The sequence below is a fragment of the Procambarus clarkii genome, chromosome 31, assembly GCF_040958095.1.
Source record: "Procambarus clarkii isolate CNS0578487 chromosome 31, FALCON_Pclarkii_2.0, whole genome shotgun sequence".
Classification (NCBI taxonomy): Eukaryota; Metazoa; Arthropoda; class Malacostraca; order Decapoda; family Cambaridae; genus Procambarus; species Procambarus clarkii.
The window spans coordinates 31,903,368-31,930,308 of NC_091180.1; the positions used below are offsets into that span (position 1 = coordinate 31,903,368).

Genomic DNA, 26,941 nt, shown 5'->3' on the forward strand with positions numbered 1-26,941 from the left:
GCGATGTGGTGACTGAGTAGGCGGATCTTGCACAGCCTCTCATGTACCGCCCTGCACAGACTCCGCCCACTACGCGCGCGCGCATGGACGTCCAAAAACTATAGAGAGGAACTGTGTTGTTTTCCCTTAATATACACTAATTTACCCGTTCATCCACAGAATCATAAAATCATTTTGATGTACGAAGTAACCACACATTATCTATACAAATGTTTTCGCGTTTATCATCCGATTGGTAATCAATTATGAACTTCGCCGACCTGGGACACAGATGCTTGGCCCCGCCCCCTAGCCTATCTGCCATGCATGTAGGATTCTTCCTTCGTATCCGGCAGGAGGCATTTTTCCGCGGGGATCAGGCGTGCGTCCCAAGAGGATCTCTAACGTAATTCCCTGCCGGAGCCGCCATGTACCCTGGATAACATGCGGGATTCAGGTCCCCAATACCAGGGCTTCAGGGATTCCGCCAGCACTTTTGTGTGGGAAGAGATCTTGCAACATGGCTTCAGCATTGCAACGATGTTATGACTGAAGGACCAATCGCTTTCAAGGGATATATACACCGAGAAGTATATATCTGCGTCTTGGTGTGTATATACCGAGAGATTACACTAGACCTGGACTATGCTCAGGATTAAAATACACTTGCTACTTACTAAGATATTAAGTTGGCCTTAATAAACTTCCAACACCAAACCATCAATTTCAAGAGTTCCATGAGGCTTCAGGGCTGAGGCTTCAAGGCCCGCAAAGCCCAGAGCTCCAGGGCCCCATAACTAACACCATTACAGGTCTGACATTGGTCAGGTATAATGGCTCAAATACAAAACACTTCATATAAAAATTATCAGGGTTAAAATGCATAGGCTTTATTAAGTAAATGGTAACTGCAGTATTCTTGAAGAATTACCAATATATCAGAACAAATACCAAGCTCTCAGATAAGTGACTATACACACATTAAGGCCTCAGAGGCGGACACTGAAGACTCTTGGATTAAATCGACAACACAGCGATATATATACACTTAAAAGGTGTATATATATATATATATATATATATATATATATATATATATATATATATATATATATATATATATATATATATATATGTATGTATATATATATATATATATATATATATATATATATATATATATATATATATATATGTATATATATATATATATATATATATATATATATATATATATATATATATATATATATATATATATATATATATATACACACTGCTTCTTGGTATATATACACTTAAGATATATATATACCTTGCCTTTCGGTGTATGTACACTGAGAGTTTCCTTGTGTCCTGAACATAATACCTGAACTATGAACTATATACTTACTGGTTGGTTAATAAGCACTTGTCTTGGCCTTAATGGCCCTCCAGAGGTTGATTGGCCTTAAGCCCAACACCAGACCTATTGAAAAGACTTCAGAACCAACAACAATATGGTTTAATGGGTAAAAATATCAAGGTTCTGGGTCATTAATACCAAATATCAGGCTAAGTGATACTAAGCATGAACAGCCGACGATACCAGTGTTATCAAGGCTTCAAGTCCGACAGTGTCAAGGCTTCAAGTCCGACAGTGTTAAGGATGGAAGACGTAGACACCAAGACTTTATGACCAGTAACACAAGACTTTATGACCAGTAACACAAGACTTTGTGACCAATAACACCAAGACTTTATGACCAGTAACACAAGACTTTATGACCAGTAACACAAGACTTTATGACCAGTAACACAAGACTTTATGACCAGTAACACAAGACTTTATGACCAGTAACACAAGACTTTATGACCAGTAACACAAGACTTTGTGACCAGTAACACAAGACTTTGTGACCAATAACACCAAGACTTTATGACCAGTAACACAAGACTTTATGACCAGTAACACAAGACTTTATGACCAGTAACACCAAGACTTTATGACCAGTAACACAAGACTTTATGACCAGTAACACCAAGACTTTATGACCAGTAACACAAGACTTTATGACCAGTAACACAAGACTTTATGACCAGTAACACCAAAACTTTATGACCAGTAACACCAAGACTTTATGACCAGTAACACAAGACTTTATGACCAGTAACACCAAGACTTTATGACCAGTAACACAAGACTTTATGACCAGTAACACCAAAACTTTATGACCAGTAACACCAAGACTTTATGACCAGTAACACAAGACTTTATGACCAGTAACACAAGACTTTGTGACCAGTAACACAAGACTTTATGACCAGTAACACCAAGACTTTATGACCAGTAACACCAAGACTTTATGACCAGTAACACCAAGACTTTATGACCAGTAACACAAGACTTTATGACCAGTAACACCAAGACTTTATGACCAGTAACACCAAGACTTTATGACCAGTAACACCAAGACTTTATGACCAGTAACACAAGACTTTATGACCAGTAACACCAAGACTTTATGACCAGTAGCACCAAGACTTTATGACCAGTAACACCAAGACTTTATGACCAGTAACACCAAGACTTTATGACCAGTAACACCAAGACTTTATGACCAGTAACACGAAGACTTTATGACCAGTAACACCAAGACTTTATGACCAGTAACACAAGACTTTGTGACCAGTAACACCAAGACTTTATGACCAGTAACACCAAGACTTTGTGACCAGTAACACAAGACTTTATGACCAGTAACACAAGACTTTATGACCAGTAACACAAAACTCTTAAGAGATGTAATAAAGGAGTTTCATGGCAGAAAACACGACGGCGTTCTGAGGCAGCCTTGGACGTGAGTACAAAAAACAATACCAAGGATATCAAGAACAAGATATCAAGAACATGATATCAATAACAAGATATCAAGAACATGATATCAAGAACAAGATATCAAGAACATGATATCAAGAACAAGATATCAAGAACATGATATCAAGAACAAGATATCAAGAACATGATATCAAGAACAAGATATCAATAACAAGATATTAAGAACATGATATCAAGAACAAGATATCAAGAACAAGATATCAAGAACATGATATCAAGAACAAGATATCAAGAACAACAACGACATAAGGACAATAAGGACATCAACTGCTCGTATCAGAGAATCTAAACAGCAAAATTGTCCTGATACAAAACCTGTTGTTTAGTGACAGGAAACTCATAGTTTCGTGACTAACAACAATGATAGTAGGTCTTACAACTCCAAGGCTTCAAGGACGACATTATGGCTTGAAGGACGACATTATGGCTTCAAGGACGACATTATGGCTTCAAGGACGACATTAAGGCTTCAAGGACGACATCAAGGCTTCAAGGACGACATTAAGGCTTCAAGGACGACATTAAGGCTTCAAGGACGACATTAAGGCTTCAAGGACAACATTAAGGCTTCAAGGACGACATTAAGGCTTCAAGGACGACATTAAGGCTTCAAGGACAACATTAAGGCTTCAAGGACGACATTAAGGTTTCAAGGACGACATTAAGGCTTCAAGGACGACATTAAGGCTTCAAGGACGACATTAAGGCTTCAAGGGCAACATTAAGGCTTCAAGGACGACATTAAGGCTTCAAGGACGACATTAAGGCTTCAAGGACGACATTAAGGCTTCAAGGACGACATTAAGGTTTCAAGGACGACATCAAGGCTTCAAGAGCATATCCTCAAGGACGACATTAGGGCTTCAAGGACGACATCAAGGCTTCAAGGACGACATTAAGGCTTCAAGGACGACATCAAGGCTTCAAGGACGACATTAAGGCTTCAAGGACGACATCAAGGCTTCAAGGACGACATCAAAGCTTCAAGGACGACATTAAGGCTTCAAGGACGACATTAAGGTTTCAAGGACGACATTAAGGCTTCAAGAACAACATTAAGGCTTCAAGGACGACATTAAGGCTTCATGGACGACATTAAGGCTTCAAGGACAGCATTAAGGCTTCAAAAACAACAGCAAGGCTTCAAGGAAGACTGTCAGGCTTCAAAGTCGACAGTCAGGCTTCATAGAGGACAGTTATCTTGTGACTGGTCTGCGGAAGTGTTGGGCGTAAGAGCTTGTTCAGTGTGGGCGGGGTGTATTGTCTCAGGGTATGAGTGTGGGCGGGGTGTATTGCGTCAGGGTATGAGTGTGGGCGGGGTGTATTGTGTCAGGGTATGAGTGTGGGCGGGGTGTATTCCGTCAGGGTATCAGTGTGGGCGGGGTGTATTGCGTCAGGGTATGAGTGTGGGCGGGGTGTATTGTGTCAGGGTAAGAGTGTGGGCGGGATGTATTGTGTCAGGGTATGAGTGTGGGCGGGGTGTATTGTGTCAGGGTATGAGTGTGGGCGGGGTTTATTGTGTCAGGGTATCAGTGTGGGCTGGGTGTATTGCGTCAGGGTATGAGTGTGGGCGGGGTTATTGCGTCAGGGTATGAGTGTGGGCGGGGTGTATTGTGTCAGGGTATGAGTGTGGGCGGGGTGTATTGCGCCAGGGTATGAGTGTGGGCGGGGTGTATTGTGTCAGGGTATGAGTGTGGGCGGGGTTTATTGTGTCAGGGTATCAGTGTGGGCTGGGTGTATTGCGTCAGGGTATGAGTGTGGGCGGGGTTATTGCGTCAGGGTATGAGTGTGGGCGGGGTGTATTGTGTCAGGGTATGAGTGTGGGCGGGGTGTATTGCGCCAGGGTATGAGTGTGGGCGGGGTGTATTGTGTCAGGGTATGTGTGTGGGCGGGGTGTATTGTGTCAGGGTATGAGTGTGGGCTGGGTGTATTGCGTCAGGGTATGAGTGTGGGCGGGATTATTGCGTCAGGGTATGAGTGTGGGCGGGGTGTATTGCGTCAGGGTATGAGTGTGGGCGGGGTGTACTGTGTCAGGGTATGAGTGTGGGCGGGGTGTATTGCGTCAGGATATGAGTGTGGGCAGGGTGTAATGCGTCAGGGTATGGGTGTGGGCGGGGTGTATTGCGTCAGGATATGAGTGTAGGCGGGGTGTATTGCGTCAGGGTATGAGTGTGAGCAGCCGTGCGTCCTGTCCTGAGCGCGGGCGTCTAGGCCTGAGCGCGGGCGAGCGGGTGGGTGGGTGGGCGTCCAGGCCTGAGCGCGGATGGGCGGGCAGCCGTCCAGGCCTGAGCGCGGGCGGGCGTCCAGGCCTGAGCGCGGGCGGGCGGGCGTCCAGGCCTGAGCGTGGGCGGGCGTCCAGGCCTGAGCGCGGGCGGGCGGGCGGCCGTCCAGGCCAGAGCGAGGGCGGGCGTGCGGGCGGGCGTCCAGGCCTGAGCGCGGGCGGGCGGGCGTCCAAGCCTGAGCGCGGGCGGACGGGCGGGGTGTAGTACAGACGCGTGTCTTGTGATACCCAATTTCGACACCGCACTATCTTAACATTATGGCGCCTCGGGGACCAATAAACACAAACACAAGTTCTTTTTAATTACTATCGCGTTACTTGGGCCGCACCAGTCATAATGGGACTGTGTGTGGCCCGCGAGCGGTGACGCAACACCCGCTGGAGGCTGTGTACCAGACGCGAGCGGTGACGCAACACCCGCTGGAGGCTGTGTACCAGACGCGAGCGGTGACGCAACACCCGCTGGAGGCTGTGTACCAGACGCGAGCGGTGACGCAACACCCGCTGGAGGCTGTGTACCAGACGCGAGCGGTGACGCAACACCCGCTGGAGGCTGTGTACCAGACGCGAGCGGTGACGCAACACCCGCTGGAGGCTGTGTACCAGACGCGAGCGGTGACGCAACACCCGCTGGAGGCTGTGTACCAGACGCGAGCGGTGACGCAACACCCGCTGGAGGCTGTGTACCAGACGCGAGCGGTGACGCAACACCCGCTGGAGGCTGTGTACCAGACGCGAGCGGTGACACAACACCCGCTGGAGGCTGTGTACCAGACGCGAGCGGTGACGCAACACCCGCTGGAGGCTGTGTACCAGACGCGAGCGGTGACGCAACACCCGCTGGAGGCTGTGTACCAGACGCGAGCGGTGACGCAACACCCGCTGGAGGCTGTGTACCAGACAAATGGAATTTTTTTTGTTAAATAAAGAAAATTACTCGGCCTCGAAAATAAAGAAAACTACTCGAAAATTATATATATATATATATATATATATATATATATATATATATATATATATATATATATATATATATATATATATATATATATATATATATATAATTTAACTCTCCAAAATTTATTTTTACCATTTCATTTGACCTGCCGCTAAGAGATGCGTTTCGTTAACTCTGGTTAACATTATCAAAGGCAGAGTTCGAAGGATTACAAAGTTTGCTGCTGTTGGTCATGTAGACGAAGATGAGGTGAAGGTCAAACACCATACTCATGAGCCGGACGGGTCCATTCCATCTTACTAATCTCCTGTGTTCCCATGATGACTGGTGCAGTATGCTGTGTGTGTTCCGTCGTGTTCTGGACGTTGGTGGCAGAGTGTAATGTGGTGGTAGTTGGCTATTGGTGCGTGGCTTTGTGTGCTGTATCTATAATGTCTCGCACATGTCCAATCTTCTGTTGTCGCTGTATCTCTCCATTATTTTGGTGTTGTTTGTGAGTATATCTCTGGTGATGGTCTGGTGATGTGTAGAGATTATAGGCTCTGTTATAGGTCCTTGCTCCTTGTGCATTGTTAGGCATCTTGAAGATGTTGTTGTCTTGCCTATATATTGGATACGTTGGGGCTGACAGTTCCTAAGTAGTCATGTGAAGGTATAAACAACATTCGTCTCTTTCAAGGTGTTTGTTTGGCTTGAGGAGAGTTCTACATGATCAAGTTGGCGGTTGTTTTAGTTAGCTACTTGGAACTACAATTTCCGTGTAGCACGGGCTATGGCGACCCCGTAAAAATTGGCGGGTGTCATGCTCTTATAAATAGGAGCATATTCCTCGTATTCACCCGATATGAGTCGTTACTCAGGTGTATTTGTGGTATATAACTCAACTAATTCATCGCGTCAAGGATCCGGGCAATGAAACCTTACTATGTATGGAATATTAAATAAGCACTAAAAGTTAAATGTTTCTCGCAGGTTAGTTAATCCAAAACACGCTTGTACCTTCATCAATTTGACTGTAAACACTACGATTACATACACACAAAATTAGTCTAGAAATAAATCTCAGGCACGCGTCAAAGAATACAGTAAATTACATATAATGTAATATCTTGAAAAGGAACCGTGTAACCACATCAAAACTAACGAGATATAATTAATAAACTCCACACACTAAAATATATCATTCAACCAATCACCATACCACTAGTTGAGGATATTCAAACACTGGACACCAGGCTAGGGCGGCAGACGTAGCTTAGTCCTCCTTATAATATAAGTAAACATCATAGCCTCATCCACAACTTATACCTTATATTTATTTATACCGGCAATACGACCCCTCTGCTCACCACTACTCAAGAGCACTCCATTCACCAGATCTCTAACCCTGTCTATGTATAGAGGACGGAAGAAAAATATATATGTGCTGTATCACATTGCATCAAAGTCTGTAGTAGAAAAGAAACTAAACTAAAAAATCAAATAATACTCGTCAAATGCTTGACCAAATGGTCTCATTTGTATCATTTTTAAAGCTCTTGAGTTGTTGATTATATGCAATGTCCTGAATGCTTCTCGGATGTGGTGCAGTTGCATCTACCTGCCAGGATGACTCATTAGCTAAATCAAAGAGCTCACATAGTAACGGTATAAGTTACTCGTAACGTATAACGTAAGTATAAGTCAGCTATCTTAACTGCCGCTTCCCCTAAAAAAAAATTTGAATCACATAAATAAAGCCTAATCTCATCCTCATTATAAAAATTTCAGATGTAATAGCCTCAATAAAATGTATTTCTACCGTCTCTCGTCTCAATATCAGATGCGTAGAAGACTCAAAGACAGTTGAAAAGTGTTCCACTAAACTGTGGCAATCGTAGTTATGTAAATACATTGATTGATGAGGATTAAGCCACCCAAGAGGTGGCACAGGCATGAATAGCCCGTGATAGTAATGTGAATACATTTAGTGAGTAAATATATATATCCCTTCCCCTCTTTTGTTACAAACACAGATCACCTCACTCACTCACTCCTCACACACTCACTCACTCACTCACTCACTCACTCACTCACTCACTCACTCACAATCTCGCCTTACCACTCATTCCCCCAGGGACTTTAAATATGCAAACAACCTCATTGTTGGAAGGGCAAGTGAGAGAAAGGACTCGAGTCCCGCCCAGGCTTCCCGCGCGCGGGCCTCCCCGCCCAGCCAGTCAACATTCATATTTTTCCTCACACAAACGCCCACCTCCCTTCGGGACAAACACAATAATTAGCACGCCAAGGGAAGGCTGCTTTGTTTTGCTTCTCCTTATTTATTTATCGAATTGTTTGATTTCCCATTTACTTGCTGGCGTATTTGCCTGCCGGTTTCTGAACCTGCCTACCTCGACCTGCTCCCCTTCCTGCCTGCCTCCCTACCTATCTGCCTCCCTACTTGTCTGTCTTTTCCCTACTTTCCTGCCTGTCTTCCCCCCTACTAGCCTCTTATCTTTATACGTTTATGCAGGACAGACGTAAATATGTGATAAGAATTCTGTTTAGCTTTGATTAACATATTAATCCTCCAAAAAATGTGTACTATAATAGCTTTTAATCATAGAATAATATAAAATAAATCTCTATGAGAAGAGTTCTCTGTTCAGCTTTGATTAACAAATTAACGAGCGTTTTATATCTTATGTGAACCCGGGTAGGCTATGGTGGTCCCAACACCATAACCCCCATAAGAAACAATTGAGAGACTGAATTAACCTCCAATCCTTTCTTACGTAGTATACAATTAAAGTAAATTAACCAGTTTTTTATTAAACAAATTGAATTAATTTTGTTAATTTAAATTCATACATAAAAGGAGCTCAATGTTCCGAATAAATATATAATACGAAAGATTCTCGTGCGCTCGGGAGGAGACCAGACTCACGCACGATTCTCTCCAAATGAGACGCTATTACATCGTGATTATACACCAGAATCATACACTGCGATCATACACCACTTGTTATTTAACGGCCGTTTGGCAACGTCTAGGGCCTAAAAATTGTTGAGTATATAGTTCCGGCCTGCTATAGTTTCTAGCCTATTCATGGGAGCTAAAGGAGTGTACGGCCCGGTTACGCCGTATTAATACAACACACGGCTGTGTAAGCCGCCTCCTTGTCTAAACCTAAATTGAATTTTGATTAATAAGCTTATATCTTGATTACTAATTAAGTGGTTCTAATAGTGAAATTCCACTTAATTCCATAATTCAGAAACCAGCGCAAGCGGTCAATTAAAACAAAAAATCAGGATTAAGAAGGGGTCAGGATAAGGATTTGGGATGGGACGAGGGAAAGGAATGGTGCCCAACCACTTGTGGATGGTCGGGGATTGAACGCCGACCTGCATGTAGGGAAACCGTCGCTCTACCGTCCAGCTCAAGTGGTTGGACTACATATCACTGAAGCTAAGAATTATTACAACAAATTTCCCACAAGCTTTCTTTACACTGTTCTTATGTCTTGTCTCTTCTCCACACTGCTCACTATTATACTCACTGAGTATACTCACTGAGTATACTCACTGAGTATACTCACAGGAGTATACTCACTGAGTATACTCACTGAGTATACTCACAGGAGTATACTCACTGAGTATACTCACAGGAGTATAACTCCCACCACCAACTGGTGTGAGTCATACATAGTGGTGGTGTTATAGTGCTTGATAAAGATTAGGCCACCCAAGAGGTGGCACGGGCATGAATAGCCCGTAATGTTATCGTGGTGTTGTCCTCGATATATATATATTTGTGGCGAATACTTAGTGGGGGTGTATGGGCGCTCTAGCACCTCTCCAACCATCCCCGGATCTCCCCCCTCTATTCTTTCTCCCTTCTCTATCCCCTCCTGCCCCCTACTCGTCTCCAAGAGCGGCTCGACAAAGGCTGATAATGACTTCAAGAGCCTGCAGGCCCGCCTGGCGTTCGGCCGACGAACGCTAATGTTGTTACCTGTGCCTGGACGGACCTCCGCCCGCCTCAGAATACTAATGTTATTTACCCGCTACACAGACGTGGTGCTCAGAGCTGTTCTTCTTCTCTACCCTGGTGGGTGGGGAGTGTCACATGTGACTTCCTAGACATATGTTCCCTTTGATATGGTACAGGAAGGCACATATGTGACTATCTACATCCATATGCTAACCGCTTTCCACATGCCTACCACCATCTTCACCCGCCACCACCGGGCCAAAACAAACAGCGACTCCTCGTCACCAAAGATTCCTCCGCAGTTTCTTCCCCAAGTGTTATTTTGACGTCATTATTCCCTTGGTCTAACTTGCCAGTCTTCCTATTGAGAGTGATATCGTCTATGAATATTAATTGAGCCCACCACAATGGTCGACTCTAAAGGCGTCTTCTTTGTCAAGCTCATCCTCCTGGTGCTGTGAGGCTTCTCTCTCCACACTTTGGCCTGCAGTTGGCGAGGCTTGTGGGGGCTGTTACTGCAGTTGGCGTGGCTTGTGGGGGCTGTTGCTGCACTTGGCGAGGCTTGGTGGAGGCTGTTGCTGCAGTTGGCGAGGCTTGTGGGGGCTGTTGCTGCAGTTGGCCAGACTTGTGGGGGCTTTTGCTGCAGTTGGCGAGGCTTGTGGGGCTGTTGCTGCAAGTGGCGAGGCTTGTGGGGGCTGTTACTGCAGTTGGCGTGGCTTGTGGGGGCTGTTGCTGCACTTGGCGAGGCTTGGTGGAGGCTGTTGCTGCAGTTGGCGAGGCTTGTGGGGGCTGTTGCTGCAGTTGGCCAGACTTGTGGGGGCTTTTGCTGCAGTTGGCGAGGCTTGTGGGGCTGTTGCTGCAGGTGGCGAGGCTTGTGGGGGCTGTTGCTGCAGTTGGCGAGGCTTATGGGGCTGTTGCTGCAGTTGGCGAGGCTTGTGGGGGCTGTTGCTGCAGTTGGCGAGGCTTATGGGGCTGTTGCTGCAGTTGGCGAGGCTTGTTGAGGCTGTTGCTGCAGTTGGCGAGGCTTGTAGGGGCTGTTGCTGCAGTTGGCGAGGCTTGTTGGGGCTGTTGCTGCAGTTGGCGAGGCTTGTGTGGGCTGTTGCTGCAGTTGGCGAGGCTTGTTGGGGCTGTTGCTGCAGTTGGCGAGGCTTGTTGGGGCTGTTGCTGCAGTTGGCGAGGCTTGTTGGGGCTGTTGCTGCAGTTTCGAGGCTTGTTGGGGCTGTTGCTGCAGTTGGCGAGGCTTGTTGGGGCTGTTGCTGCAGTTGGTGAGGCTTGTTGGGGCTGTTGCTGCAGTTGGCGAGGCTTGTGGGGGGCTGTTGCTGCAGTTGGCGAGGCTTATGGGGCTGTTGCTGCAGTTGGCGAGGTTTGTGGGGTTGTTGCTGCAGTTGGCGAGGCTTGTGTCTGCTCTTTCAGCAGGCGATGCCTACGCAGCTTCCCTGACCATAGTTCTGCCGGAATGGAAGATTGCTTCTCTAATTTATTTGGTTTTCCTGGTTTGGTCGAGAGCAGTGAACGTGAATTCATTCCGCTTACAGTAATACGTCTTTTGAGAGAGAGAGAGAGAGAGAGAGAGAGAGAGAGAGAGAGAGAGAGAGAGAGAGAGAGAGAGAGAGAGAGAGAGAGAGAGAGAGAGAGAGGGGAGGAGGGAGAGGAAGGAGGTGGAGAATATGAAATTATCACAATCACGCAGCCTATCATATAGCATTTAAGCACCAAGAAAGTAAATCCATAGACACTAAACAATTTGTTCTTTACCAGGTATTTACCTGATGAATCTCTTGACCGGTCATGTACTGTGGATAAGCTATCTCTCGCTGTTATCTAGGACACGCTATCTCTCGCTGATATCTGGACACGTATCATAATATACGGAGCACGTAATGCATTCATAGCCTCGTGCATCTTGAAATTTACGATTCTTCTCTTAATTTTATTTTGCAGGATATAAATTAGATAAGTTTAGATTCAGTAAGGGCCTGGGTAAATACTAAGCTGGAAATAGGGTGAATTTAACATGTCATGTATGACAAACCATTTCCAGTAATCACTGGACTTAACATGTCATGACAAACCATCCTCACCCTAATTTCCGGGTAAGAAAATAAACGTAGGATCACGCGATTGTTTTAAGCGTAGGTTAGACATGTATATGAATGAGTTTGGGTGGATATATAAATAGCAGCTGCCTCGTATGGATCAATAGGCTTTCTGCCGTTTCCTTCATTCTTGTGTTGTCATGTTTTAAAACACAGCTCCACATGATATCAAAGCCATATCAGAAAATGAAGAAATGACGACGTTTCGGTCCCTCCTGGACCATTATCATGTCCCAAGACGGACCGAAACGTGGTCATCTTTCCATTTCTGATGTTTAGTTTGGCCATCATATCTTCAGCCAGGTTACTTTAACTCATTCGTTCGTTCACATGAACGCTACCTTGCTAGGATGAAATGGTTGGCTATCACCTCGAACCCGGGATTCGAAACCCGGGTTCGATCCCGGACGAGACAGAAGTGATTAGGCGCCTTTCCTTTCACCTCATGCCAAACTCGCCGTACAATAGGTATCATACACTGCAAGGTCATTTGTGAGTAAGATAAATCCGTTGATTTCAATAGCACATCACAATCTCACTTCCCTTTCTCACAGTGCCTCGCAACTAGGCTACTCGAACATATAATTACTTGATGAGTCTGCCAGAACTCAAGTTACTTTCATGCCTTGCTATCTAACTTAACTTTACATGCAGAGACGAGGCTCACCCAGCTTAGCCTTAGCGGGCTAAGCTGGGTGACGCGGCTCACCTTAGCTTAGTTAATGTCTTCATTAACTCGATGCAAATGACTCCTATAGAGCTCAGTATTAGGCAACTCCATGCGACTTTTACGTCTCTCTCTCCAGACTTCGATCTCCTTTACCCAATTCCCTTCCACAAGGGCTCAAGATAGCTAGCTATCCGAAGGATAACTGTTGTAAAAATCGTCCGAAACAATTCGCAGCATTCAGAAAGAAAAAAACACATTCGACAGCCACAATGGCTCTAAGGATAGGCTCCTGAATCTAGCATACAATATGGAATCTCAATTTCTCAACAAATAAGGCCTCGTTTATTGCTTAACAGTCATAAAGAGAGTCTCGAACTCTATCGAACTGGATGCAATACCACAGAGCCACTTTGTGTGTCAAAACTCTAGGATAAGGTTCAGATTGTATTCAAGAGATGAAACATCTTGGAAGGTATGTTCCACATCTGATCGTTAACTCGTTTTACTTTCACCCTGATTGGCTGCAACAGCTTCAACAAAACAGCATCAGCAGCAACAGCTTCAGCAGCAACAGCCTCAGCAGCATCAGAATCAGCAGCATCAGAATCAGCAGCAACAGCCTCAGCAGCAACAGAATCAGTAACAGCCTCAGTAGCAACAGCCTCAGCAGCAACAGCCTCAGCAGCAACAGCTTCAGCTTCAGCAACAGCAGCAGGACCAGAGGAAGTTGGTGGCGCGGTATCAGGGCCACCGGAAGCCTAGTGTTGTCGGCTGGGTGCCAGCTACTCATCAGAGATACCTGCCTGCGCGGTGGGCGCCGTCAGGGAGGTGGCGTGGCCCCCAGGCTCCCCGCGCCTCCTGATTGTCTCCCGCTGGGCCACGACAAAGGGCGAGGGCGAGGCTGTCATATCTCGCAGGAGGTGACGACGACCCTCCTGTACGGCTGCCATAATGACATTTCCGACGGGTGGAAGGGAAGAGAGAGAGAGAGGGAGTAAGTAGCGATGGAAGGAATGTCTGTAGGTATGGAAATGTTGTTCCATCATATTATGGTGTGGGTTTGGTGGTATGGAAGCGTACCATCCGTGGGTATATCCAAAGGAAATGCCCTTCCTAACCAACTTGATTTTGATTGGGAAAGGAGGTAACCAAGCAGCCCTTCCTCCTACGGTTTCCCAACGTCCAGAAACTGTCGTACTAAAGTGCCCCCTTATCCTTACCTACCAGAGGACCCAAAACAGAAAACGGGACAGTACGTCACTTTCGCCAACCGCTTCTATTTTCTAGTACAAGAAATTTTTGACCATATGTAACGCCTACGATCAAAAAGCGACGTTTTACAATTATTATTTTATTGCTATTACAACCATCACTACTAATGTTTTATTGCTACTAGCGCTGTAGTCTTAATACTGGCACTGCTACCAGTACTCCTGTTGTTGTTGTATATACGGTTTTATATATGGATAATATAAGTAACAATATTAGTAATAAAATAATAAAATATTAATTAAACGTTTATTGCATTTATAAATATATAATACTAAATATTAATTTAATGAAATATAATCAAATATTAACTCAATTTTGTTGTATTGTGTTAATAACTGTATTTAGTTATTGAAGTAATTACTACTTTAATAACTAAATACAGTAATAGTCAGTCAGAGGCTTAGGACCGCGCAGGATTATCCCTGAAAAAAATATTAAGGTCTCTACTGTTTATACATTTTTTCACGACTGTGTGTTTACAAAATTAAAAAACACTATTAATTTATAAAGTAAACAAATAATATTAATATTGGGTATTATCATTCTGCTTTATATATAACAAAAATAATAACAATTATGATATTACACTTGATAGAAAATGACAAGGCAGACAATATTAATAGTTATACATCCAACGATATTAACAGATGTTATAATTAGAATCTGAAACATTTAACTGTTTTTTTAATGGAAGTTGTACAAATTATAGCACAGAATTAGATTGACGAGGCTTGCGTAGCCTAAAACTTATATACCTGAAGTAATTTGCGGAGCCTCTTATTCACTTGTAGTGTATTGCACCTCTCGACCACTGTGATTACAAAAGCATATTTAAGAGTATATTAACGACACGTGCTCCGCAAGAAATATATAGCGTAACAAATAGAATCTGTTGACTGCATGGTGGAACCTCCATGCCTGGCATATAACTCTGGTCAACACAGTCTTTGATGATATATGTGTGAAACAAATTTCTGACTAATTTGGTGGCGCTGAACTCAAATATCACATTGCTTTTTGCCTGTCACGGCAAGTTTTTGATCTACAGCACATCACCATTTTCGATCAGTCGCCATAAATCAACCTGGCTGCCTACAAAGAACCCTCCATTTCAATCATATGCTTTACATAAAGCCAAAAATTGTCGTACTAGAAAATGAAAGCGGGTGGCGAAAGTGACGGACTGTCCCGTTTTCTGTTTTGGGTCCTCTGGTAGGTTGGGATAAGGACACTTTAAATAGACCGCTTTCTTGAGGTTGAGGGACCTTAGGAGGACAGGCAGCATACAAAAGAACCCGGATACAATGAGTTCTGCAATCACCTCAAGCCTATCCTTACCAATCTAGATTCGTAACTAAAATCTATTATCTCAGGATCAACTTTATTATATAAGTTGAATCTAATTGTGTACTCACCTAGTTGTGCTTGCGGGGGTTGAGTGGTTGTTTGGCCCCGCCTCTCAACTGTCAATCACTGAAGCTGAGAGAGCAACTTTTTCAAGTTGCAAAGGACACCGCCCTGAACGTATCTGTGTACTCGGCTAGTTGTGCTTGCGAGGGATTGTGCTTTGGCTCATTGGTCCCGTGTGCGTGTGCTTGTGTGTGTGTGTGCGTGCGTGTGAGTGTGCGCACGCGTGCTTGTGTGTGTATCAGGACGGTGTGTGAGCAACGCCGCTCAAATCCCTCAATTTAATTAAAAGATGAAACTGATAGCGTCTGTCTTTCTTGGCGTCATTGTCTCTCCGCGTCACCCTCCCACTACTGATTATCACCAACTCACCCGTCAGCAGCCTCATGTTGGCGACGGGTGTTGAGGGAACTTGTTGTTGCAGGTGTTGGTGGTGGTGGTAGCTGAGTACTCTGCTTGCAGTTAGCTTAATCCACACATCCACCTAATCAAATGATAATGCATATACTCAAGGCTATCGCTAGACTTACAAACTAGGTAATATAATAATAGTATATTGGCCCTTGTATAATCATTGGACTAGGGCAGGTATATTAAAAATGTTAAAATATAAGCAATAAAACAACGTGTTGAAGGAACAAAAGCCTATCGGGTTACCTTGGTCAACTGACTGGGGTACACGGCCCCAGTTTTATACATAACACCAGCACATGGGTTGCTCTCTCAGCTTCAGCACTGCTACCACCTTCATCTGAAGCCCACAAGCAATCCAGTTGGGACAGTCCCATTGCAGACAGCAGTTGTCAAGATGCTGCAACATTATCATGTGAGATGGCTCGCCTCCTAACAGTGGCAGCTTCCCAAGTGGGTGACATTCAACTATCGAACCGCGTTCGAAAGTGGCATGCGTTTTACATCATAAGCCCTTTCGAATTGCAGTGACTTTCTGGTTTGCTGCCACCAAACCAAACTGAATACTGGAGTATTTACAGAAAGGCAGAGACAATCAGCATGGCTTGCTCTGCACACAGGGGTCTAGTAATTTTAACAATAAATTTAAAATATTATTAAGAGGAGCCTTACCACAGTTGGTCGTCCAGCAGAGAGAGAACCTCATTCTAAGAGCTCCCCCCCCCCCCAAAAGTCGAAAAATGTTCCTACAAATTTTTGTGAAGGATCTGGGTTTGGGGTTCTAAACTTATTGAAAAAACCAAGAAACCCAAGAGCTACCATCTTCCTTTTCCAGTGACTGAACGTGGAAATACAGAGGGGAAAATGCACACTGAATTATTGGGTCCTGCCCATTATCAGAGGAGCTTCAAGAATTCGATAACATATAACCAATGCTGTAACCCATCTTGTGTAATTAAGGTCCAAAAATACAATAATACAAAAAAATCAAAGGGATGGGTGGTCAAAGCAGTATATATATATATATATATATATATATATATATATATATATATATATGTATATATATATATATATATATATATATATATATATATATATATATATATATATATATATATATATATATATTATTAAATATGACCGGAAAAGTAAGATTAATAATTCTAACACGAATTTTCTCGATCTTTCGTACGTTTCTTTTCACTGTTGGTGGTAATTCAAAAATCAATTCTCCAAAATTCATTTTTATTTCTAGTCTGACGCGACACTTGAGCGCGTTTCGTAAAACTTATTACATTTTCAAAGACTTTAGCTTACACATACACAACTGAATAGAACTTACACATCTTCGATTTGTTTATATCTACATTTGAGTGAGGTGGATGGAGTGAGGTGGTATTAATAGGGTATTAAATTCCTAAACACAAGACAGAACACGAAACAATGGGTATTGAATGGAAGTGATTTGTAGAAAGCCTATTGGTCCATATTTCTTGATGCTTCTATATTGGAGCGGAGTCTTGAGGTGGGTAGAATATAGTTGTGCATTAATTGGCTGTTGATTGCTGGTGTTGACTTCTTGATGTGTAGAGCCTCGCAGACGTCAAGCCGCCTGCTATCGCTGTATCTATCGATGATTTCTGTGTTGTTTACTAGGATTTCTCTGGCGATGGTTTGGTTGTGGGAAGAGATTATATGTTCCTTAATGGAGCCCTGTTGCTTATGCATCGTTAAACGCCTAGAAAGAGATGTTGTTGTCTTGCCTATATACTGTTTTTTTTTGAGCTTACAGTCCCCAAGAGGGCATTTGAAGGCATTGACGACGTTGGTCTCTTTTAAAGCGTTCTGCTTTGTGTCTGGAGAGTTTCTCATGAGTAGGCTGGCCGTTTTTCTGGTTTTATAGTAAATCGTCAGTTGTATCCTCTGATTTTTGTCTGTAGGGATAACGTTTCTATTAACAATATCTTTCAGGACCCTTTCCTCCGTTTTATGAGCTGTGGAAAAGAAGTTCCTGTAAAATAGTCTAATAGGGGGTATAGGTGTTGTGTTGGTTGTCTCTTCAGAGGTTGCATGGCGTTTCACTTTCCTTCTTATGATGTCTTCGACGAAACCATTGGAGAAGCCGTTGTTGACTAGGACCTGCCTTACCCTACAGAGTTCTTCGTCGACTTGCTTCCATTCTGAGCTGTGGCTGAGAGCACGGTCGACATAAGCGTTAACAACACTCCTCTTGTACCTGTCTGGGCAGTCGCTGTTGGCATTTAGGCACATTCCTATGTTCGTTTCCTTAGTGTAGACTGCAGTGTGGAAACCTCCGCTCTTTTCCATGACTGTTACATCTAGAAAGGGCAGCTTCCCATCCTTTTCCATCTCGTAAGTGAAACGCAGCACGGAACTCTGCTCAAATGCCTCCTTCAGCTGCTGCAAATGTCTGACATCAGGTACCTGTGTAAAAATGTCGTCAACATACCTGCAGTATATGGCCGGTTTCAAGTTCATTTCGACTAAGACTTTTTGCTCGATGGTACCCATGTAGAAGTTTGCAAACAGGACACCTAGGGGGGAACCCATGGCGACCCCATCTACTTGCTTATACATGTGCCCATCCGGGCTCAAGAAGGGCGCCTCTTTAGTACAAGCTTGGAGTAGTTTCCTCAGAATGTTTTCTGGTATGTCAAGAGGAGTGCAGGCCGGATCACGATCGACGAAGAACTCTGTAGGGTAAGGCAGGTCCTAGTCAACAACGGCTTCTCCAATGGTTTCGTCGAAGACATCATAAGAAGGAAAGTAAAACGTTATGCAACCTCTGAAGAAACAACCAACACAACACCTATACCCCCTATTAGACTATTTTACAGGAACTTCTTTTCAACAGCTCATAAAACGGAGGAAAGGGTCCTGAAAGATATTGTTAATAGAAACGTTATCCCTACAGACAAAAATCAGAGGATACAACTGACGATTTACTATAAAACCAGAAAAACGGCCAGCCTACTCATGAGAAACTCTCCAGACACAAAGCAGAACGCTTTAAAAGAGACCAACGTCGTCAATGCCTTCAAATGCCCTCTTGGGGACTGTAAGCTCAAAAAAAAACAGTATATAGGCAAGACAACAACATCTCTTTCTAGGCGTTTAACGATGCATAAGCAACAGGGCTCCATTAAGGAACATATAATCTCTTCCCACAACCAAACCATCGCCAGAGAAATCCTAGTAAACAACACAGAAATCATCGATAGATACAGCGATAGCAGGCGGCTTGACGTCTGCGAGGCTCTACACATCAAGAAGTCAACACCAGCAATCAACAGCCAATTAATGCACAACTATATTCTACCCACCTCAAGACTCCGCTCCAATATAGAAGCATCAAGAAATATGGACCAATAGGCTTTCTACAAATCACTTCCATTCAATACCCATTGTTTCGTGTTCTGTCTTGTGTTTAGGAATTTAATACCCTATTAATACCACCTCACCCCATCCACCTCACTCAAATGTAGATATAAACAAATCGAAGATGTGTAAGTTCTATTCAGTTGTGTATGTGTAAGCTAAAGTCTTTGAAAATGTAATAAGTTTTACGAAACGCGCTCAAGTGTCGCGTCAGACTAGAAATAAAAATGAATTTTGGAGAATTGATTTTTGAATTACCACCAACAGTGAAAAGAAACGTACGAAAGATCGAGAAAATTCGTGTTAGAATTATTAATCTTACTTTTTCGGTCATATTTAATAATATATATATATATATATATATATATATATATATATATATATATATATATATATATATATATATATATATATATATATATAATATATATAATATATAATATAATTTTTAAATTTAACCTTCCTCTCATATTCTCCTCTTCAACAATTTACCCTTTCCCTACACCCCCTTACCTATCATCCCCCCTTCCCTCCCCTTCACCCCCTTGCCCTTCACCCCCCCCTCCCTCCCCTCAACCCCACCCATCTCCCTGTTTTGTCTTACAGTGCTGAATGCTGACGTTAATTACCTGGGACATTTAATTTTCAGGAAGGCATAACAAAATTTGGTATGTAATTGAATATTATATTAAGTTGGCCGTGTGTGTGTGTGCGCCTCTTCGTGACACCACTGGTGGCAGGTCACATATGACACCACTGGTGGCAGGTCACATATGACACCACTGGTGGCAGGTCACATATGACACCACTGGTGGCAGGTCACATATGACACCACTGGTGGCAGGTCACATATGACACCACTGGTGGCAGGTCACATGTGACACCACTGGTGGCAGGTCACATGTGACACCACTGGTGGCAGGTCACATATGACACCACTGGTGGCAGGTCACATGTGACACCACTGGTGGCAGGTCACATGTGACACCACATGTAAGCCGTAATAGTTACGGATCTAATTCTAAAACGAGAAAGCATAAATGTTAGAAATAAGATCAATAGGTTATTAGGCTTCAAATCCTTATCCATTGGTAATAAAGGAGTTAAAACTCACAAGAGGCTATAGAGTTATAAAAATAACATCCTGAATTCGAGTCGAAAGAATGGGCTTAAACTGGAGAAATTTAAATATAGAAAATATATAGATAAACACTGAATCGGAAATAGGGTAGTTAATCTGTGGGAAAAGTTACCAAATAGCATTATAGAGAGAAACTGATGTACAGGAAGCTTACTCCTACCTAGGTAGACATCATAGTTAGTACTTTGGTATTGTCAACATAGATTTAGAACCCCATACTCATGCTAGCGTGGTAGGTTCTTGTTCAACCTATTATGTTCATCCTGTGAGCAGTAGTTTACTGTTGTCTACTGTTTACCCTACTCATCCTGTGAGTGATAGGTTCTTGTTCAACCTAGTATGCTCATCCTGTGAGCAGTAGTTCACCCAGCGAGCTGCAGATGGTTGTTCATCCAGTACTCATGTGAATGGCAGCTGATTGCACACATGATACTCATCCTGTGAGCAGTGGTATATTGTGCATCATACAATCATTCTGTGAGCGGTAGCGTATTGTGTACCCCATACTCATCCTCTGAGCAGTGGTTTATTGTAGGAACCATACTCATCCTGTGAACGGTAAAACGGGTTACAAAGGGCAGAAAACTTGTCATCTTCATGAGGCCTCTGTGAATAGCTGCTGGCTCGCACTTAGAACATTTACATTTTTATTCTAATCCTCATACTGCTTTGGTAATCCGCTATATTAGTCCAGGAGGCTTCTCGCTCAGCGATGTTCTGATCACCCATACTGGGCAGTCAGAATGATATGGTAACGAGTTCTCACCTCAAACGAGGGTCCCTAAACATGCTCCTCATTCCTAGTGATTTCCTAGGTTTGGTAAAGACAGGCTCCACCGACAACAAGGCCCAGAGGACAGTTTTGCCAGAGTCCTCGGTCAAGTTTTCGTTTTCTATCAGTTATCGCAACGGCGGTTAAAGAAACTGGAAACCCATCAGTATAAACAAGATTAATAATAATAATAATATTATTATTATTATTATTATTAACTTATTTATAAGATATAATATCACATAACAGTGGTTTATTTGTAGACACAGAGGTTGGATATGATATGAACCCCACGATACACAAAGGGTTTCGAAGCATGACGTCATTGTTTTGGTAAACTAATATTAATAATAATAATAATATGTAGAAGAATATAATGTATAAAATACATCGGGGAAAGTTTCTGAGTTCATATTAAGTGTAGGCTGTACATTTGGATAGGCCTATTAAGTTTAATAGAAGATATATATGTATATATATATATATATATATATATATATATATATATATATATATATGTCGTACCTAGTAGCCAGAACTCACTTTTTGGCCTACTATTCAAGGCCCGATTTGCCTAATAAGCCAAGTTTTCCTGAATTAATATATTTTCTCTAATTTTTTTCTTATGAAATGATAAAGCTACCCATTTCATTATGTATGAGGTCAATTTTTTTAATAAGAGTTAAAATTAACGTAGATATATAACCGAACCTAACCATCCCTACCTAACCTAACCTAACCTATCTCTATAGGTTAGGTTCGGTTAGGTAGCAGAAAAAGTTAGGTTAGGTCAGGTTAGGTAGTCGAAAAAACATTAATTCATGAAAACTTCGCTTATTAGGCAAATCGGGCCTTGCATAGTAGGCTGAGAAGTGCGTTCTGGCTACTAGGTACGACATATATATATATATATATATATATATATATATATATATATATAAGTGTGTGTGTGTGCATATATGCATATATATATAGTGCATATATATATATATATATATATATATATATATATATATATATATATATATATATATATATATATATGTCGTACCTAGTAGCCAGAACGCAATTCTCAGCCTACTATGCAACGCCCGATTTGCCTAATAAGCCAAGTTTTCCTGAATTAATATATTTTCTCTATTTTTTTTCTTATGAAATGATAAAGCTAACCATTTCATTATGTATGAGGTCAATTTTTTTGTATTACAGTTAAAATTAACGTAGATATATGACCGAACCTAACCAACCCTACCTAACCTAACCTAACCTATCTTTATAGGTTAGGTTGGGTTAGGAAGCGGAAAAAGTTAGGTTAGGTTAGGTTAGGTAGGTTAGGTAGTCGAAAAAACATTAATTCATGAAAACTTGGCTTATTAGGCAAATCGGACCTTGCATAGTAGGCCAATAAGTGAGTTCTGGCTATTAAGTACGATATATATATATATATATATATATATATATATATGTCGTACCTAGTAGCCAGAACGCACTTCTCAGCCTACTATGCAAGGCCCGATTTGCCTAATAAGACAAGTTTTCATGAATTAATATATTTTCTCTAATTTTTTTCTTATGAAATGATAAAGCTACCGATTTCATTATGTATGAGGTAAATTTTTTTTTATTGGAGTTAAAATTAACGTAGATATATGACCGAACCTAACCAACCCTACCTAACCTAACCTAACCTAACCTATCTTTATAGGTTAGGTTAGGTTAGGTAGCCGAAAAAGTTAGGTTAGGTTAGGTTAGGTAGGTTAGGTAGTCGAAAAACAATTAATTCATGAAAACTTGGCTTATTAGGCAAATCGGGCCTTGCATAGTAGGCTGACAAGTGCGTTCTGGCTACTAGGTACGACATATATATATATATATATATATATATGTCGTACCTAGTAGCCAGAACTCACTTTTCAGCCTACAATGCAAGGCCCGATTTGCCTAATAAGCCAAGTTTTCATGAATTAATTGTTTTTCGACTGTCTAACCTACCTAACCTAACCTAACCTAACTTTTTCGGCTACCTAACCTAACATTACCTATAAAGATAGGTTAGGTTAGGTTAGGTAGGGTTGGTTTGGTTCGGTCATATATCTACGTTAATTTTAACTCCAATAAAAAAAAATTGACCTCATACATAATGAAATAGGTAGCTTTATGATTTCATAAGAAAAAAATTAGAGAAAATATAATAATTCCGGAAAACTTGGCTTATTAGGCAAATCGGGCCTTGCATAGTAGGCTGAGAAGTGCGTTCTGGCTACTAGGTACGACATATATATATATATATATATATATATATATATATATATATATATATATATATATATATATATATATATATATATGTCGTACCTAGTAGCCAGAACGCACTTCTCAACCTATTATGCAAGGCCCAATTTGCCTAATAAGCCAAGTTTTCATGAATTAATTGTTTTTCGACTACCTAACCTAACTTTTTCGGCTACCTAACCTAACCTAACCTATAAAGATAGGTTAGGTTAGGTTAGGTAGGGTTGGTTAGGTTCGGTCATATATCTACGTTAATTTTAACTCAAATAAAAAAAATTGACCTCATACATAATGAAATGGGTAGCTTTATCATTTCATAAGAAAAAAATTAGAGAAAATATATTAATTCATGAAAACTTGGCTTATTAGGCAAATCGGGCCTTGCATAGTAGGCTGAGAAGTGCGTTCTGGCTACTAGGTACGACATATATATATATAGATATATATATATATATATATATATATATATATATATATATATATATATATATATATATATATATATATATATATATTTTGTCAATTTTTTGTTATTGGAGTTAAAATTAACGTAGATATATGACCGAACCTAACCAACCCTACCTAACCTAACCTAACCTATCTTTATAGGTTAGGTTAGGTTAGGTAGCCGAAAAAATTAGGTTAGGTTAGGTTAGGTAGGTTAGGTAGTCGAAAAACAATTAATTCATGAAAACTTGGCTTATTAGGCAAATCGGGCCTTGCATAGTAGGCTGAAAAGTGCGTTCTGGCTACTAGGTACGACATATATATATATATATATATATATATATATATATATATATATATATATATATATATATATATATATATATATATATATAAATAATATTGTACCTAAAAGGCCAAGTTGTATAAGGACAATGATTTCCCTGAAATATTATATGTTTCAGATATTTTTTTCTTATAGAATGATACAGCTAATCATTACATTACGTATGATTTAACTTTTTCATTAATTCAAAACTAATGCAGAGATATGATCAAACCTAACCTACCTATCCTAGCCTAACTTAACCTTACATAACTAAGTCAAAAAATCATGTTACTAAATATAATAGATAATTATTTGTTTTTATTTATATAGCCTTGGAGCTCCTCCAAGTTTATATAAAGCTGTTTCGTCTGGGTAGGCCAAAGTTGAATGGTTTAAGAAATAGGAGTAATTAGTGACTTCCACCCATCGAATAAATTCAGAAATTTAAGTAATTATTAACCCCCACCTATCGGATTCTCCCGGAATTAATTGTGACCATTAGTGTGAAATATTGATTGAGAGGTTCTATGAGATTTTTGTGATCGTAAAATGTTTTATTCCTTTTGCTACTCATACAGTAGTTTCGTGGCTTGGTAATATTTATCTTTTATGAGAGAATGGGAAGAGGGGATAAGTTGGGGGAGAGGGAAGGGGTGATGGAAAGGGGGGTGACAAGTGGAAGGGGAGGATAAGAAACTCGTATTGTTTCATTCTTAATAAAAATTGTTGACCATTAACCAAAAGGCCGGGTTTTTTGCCCGAAACGCTATGCGTGCTAGTGGTAATTCCAGTAATTCCATCTATCATCATACTATCATGCAAGAGGAGCCACACATTTATGGATCATCCAATAAAATCAGCAGACTTCTAGATGTTACTACTGCTCGGCTTAGACTCGGTTGCAAGTATCTCTGGGAATTCTCATTATCTGCTGATGTAGACCTGACCAAATGTAAAGTGTGTCAACAAAATTATTCGCACACCCTCCGTCACTATGTGATGGAGTGCGAAAAGATACATGAATTTAGAGACAATTATATAACCAATGTTCCAGCGATGTGTAAATATTTCATTCAAAATGATCTGCTACCAGAAATTTTAGCCAAATATCCCCAGTTTGCAAACTGTAGGTAGTAATTAAGTGATTGTAATCTATCCACCGCTGCCCACTGGATGGGGGGCGGTGTGCAGGACAAACATATCAATTGTGACACTAGCTCTCCACATATGTCAATTGCTTAATTTAGAAATTGTACTTGTGGTCGATCTCGAACCCATTGTTGATGTGACGACTTATATTGAATTTTGTAACTAGCTCATCAAGATTGTAACTTGGTTAGCTAAATGAATTGTGGGGTTCAGTCCCTGAGCCCATTATGTGCCTCTGTAACCCTTTCCACTACCGCCCACAAGATGGGTATGGGGTGCATAATAAATAAACTAAACTAAACGTGCTAGTGGCTTTACAAGAATGTAAAATCAACTTCATTTCTATGTTCTCTCTTAACCCCCAATGTACCTTCTTGTATATAAATAAATGGTCCTGGGTACCATTCAGGCTTCTTCGCATAAATAAATAAATAAATAAATAAATAAATAAATAAATAAATAAATAAATAAATAAATAAAAAGTTAAGAGACCGGCCCGCGGGGGCTTTGATTGCCGGAACCAACAACGGGTAAACACATTTATTTGTTTATATATATACACGAAGGCATATTGCGTTTATGAGAGTACATAGCATTGATGTTTTTACATTCTTCTACAGCCACTAACAGGCATAGCGTTTCGGGCATTGGCTGCAAAATGCTTAATAATACTGACCAACCAGCAAGTATATGCTTTACTCCTGATCATATAGTTCAGGTTTCAAGTAAACTCTCTATGAATGTACACGTGAATCAGGGTGACCTATAAATACAAATATATATACACACATATATATATATATATATATATATATATATATATATATATATATATATATATATATGTATATATATATATATATATATATATATATATATATATATATAATGGCTTACTGGCCATATATTTATATATATATATATATATATATATATATATATATATATATGTATATATATATGTATATATATATATATATATATATATATATATATATATATATATATATATATATATATATATATATAATGGCTTACTGGCCATATATATATATATATATATATATATATATATATATATATATATATATATATATATATATATATATATATATATATATAATGGCTTACTGGCCATATATATATATATATATATATATATATATATATATATATATATATATATATATATATCCCTTCATCTCAAGATGAATATACTATAAGATAAGGTACTATATACGTAATATCTCAGCGCACCCCCCACCTGGCAGCACAGTACATGCGCGCGTCGACGCCCAGAGGAGCTGATGACTGTTTAAAAATCTGAAATTTTCACCTCATTCGCGTATCCCAAACTATTTGAACATTTACCCCGTGTATTAAAATCCCTTCTCTGAAGTCACATAACTCACAAAGACAAAGTAAAACAACGAATTAGCTATATTAAAAGGAGTTGAAACAATAGGAAATTGGCTATGT

The 26,941-nt window shown here is 40.9% G+C and overlaps 1 protein-coding gene across 1 annotated transcript; it reads right to left on the reverse strand.

Moving 5' to 3' along the window:
• Window positions 1–10,773: 10,773 nt before the first annotated feature.
• Window positions 10,774–13,791, reverse strand: LOC123758883 (ras-interacting protein RIP3-like). The gene is made up of 3 exons (XM_069334251.1): window positions 13,645–13,791; window positions 13,348–13,599; window positions 10,774–11,454 (listed from the first exon to the last, which is right to left on the reverse strand). The coding sequence occupies exons 1-3, from the start codon at window positions 13,789–13,791 to the stop codon at window positions 10,774–10,776; spliced, it is 1,080 nt and encodes a 359-aa protein (XP_069190352.1).
• Between the last annotated feature and the right edge of the window lie 13,150 nt (window positions 13,792–26,941).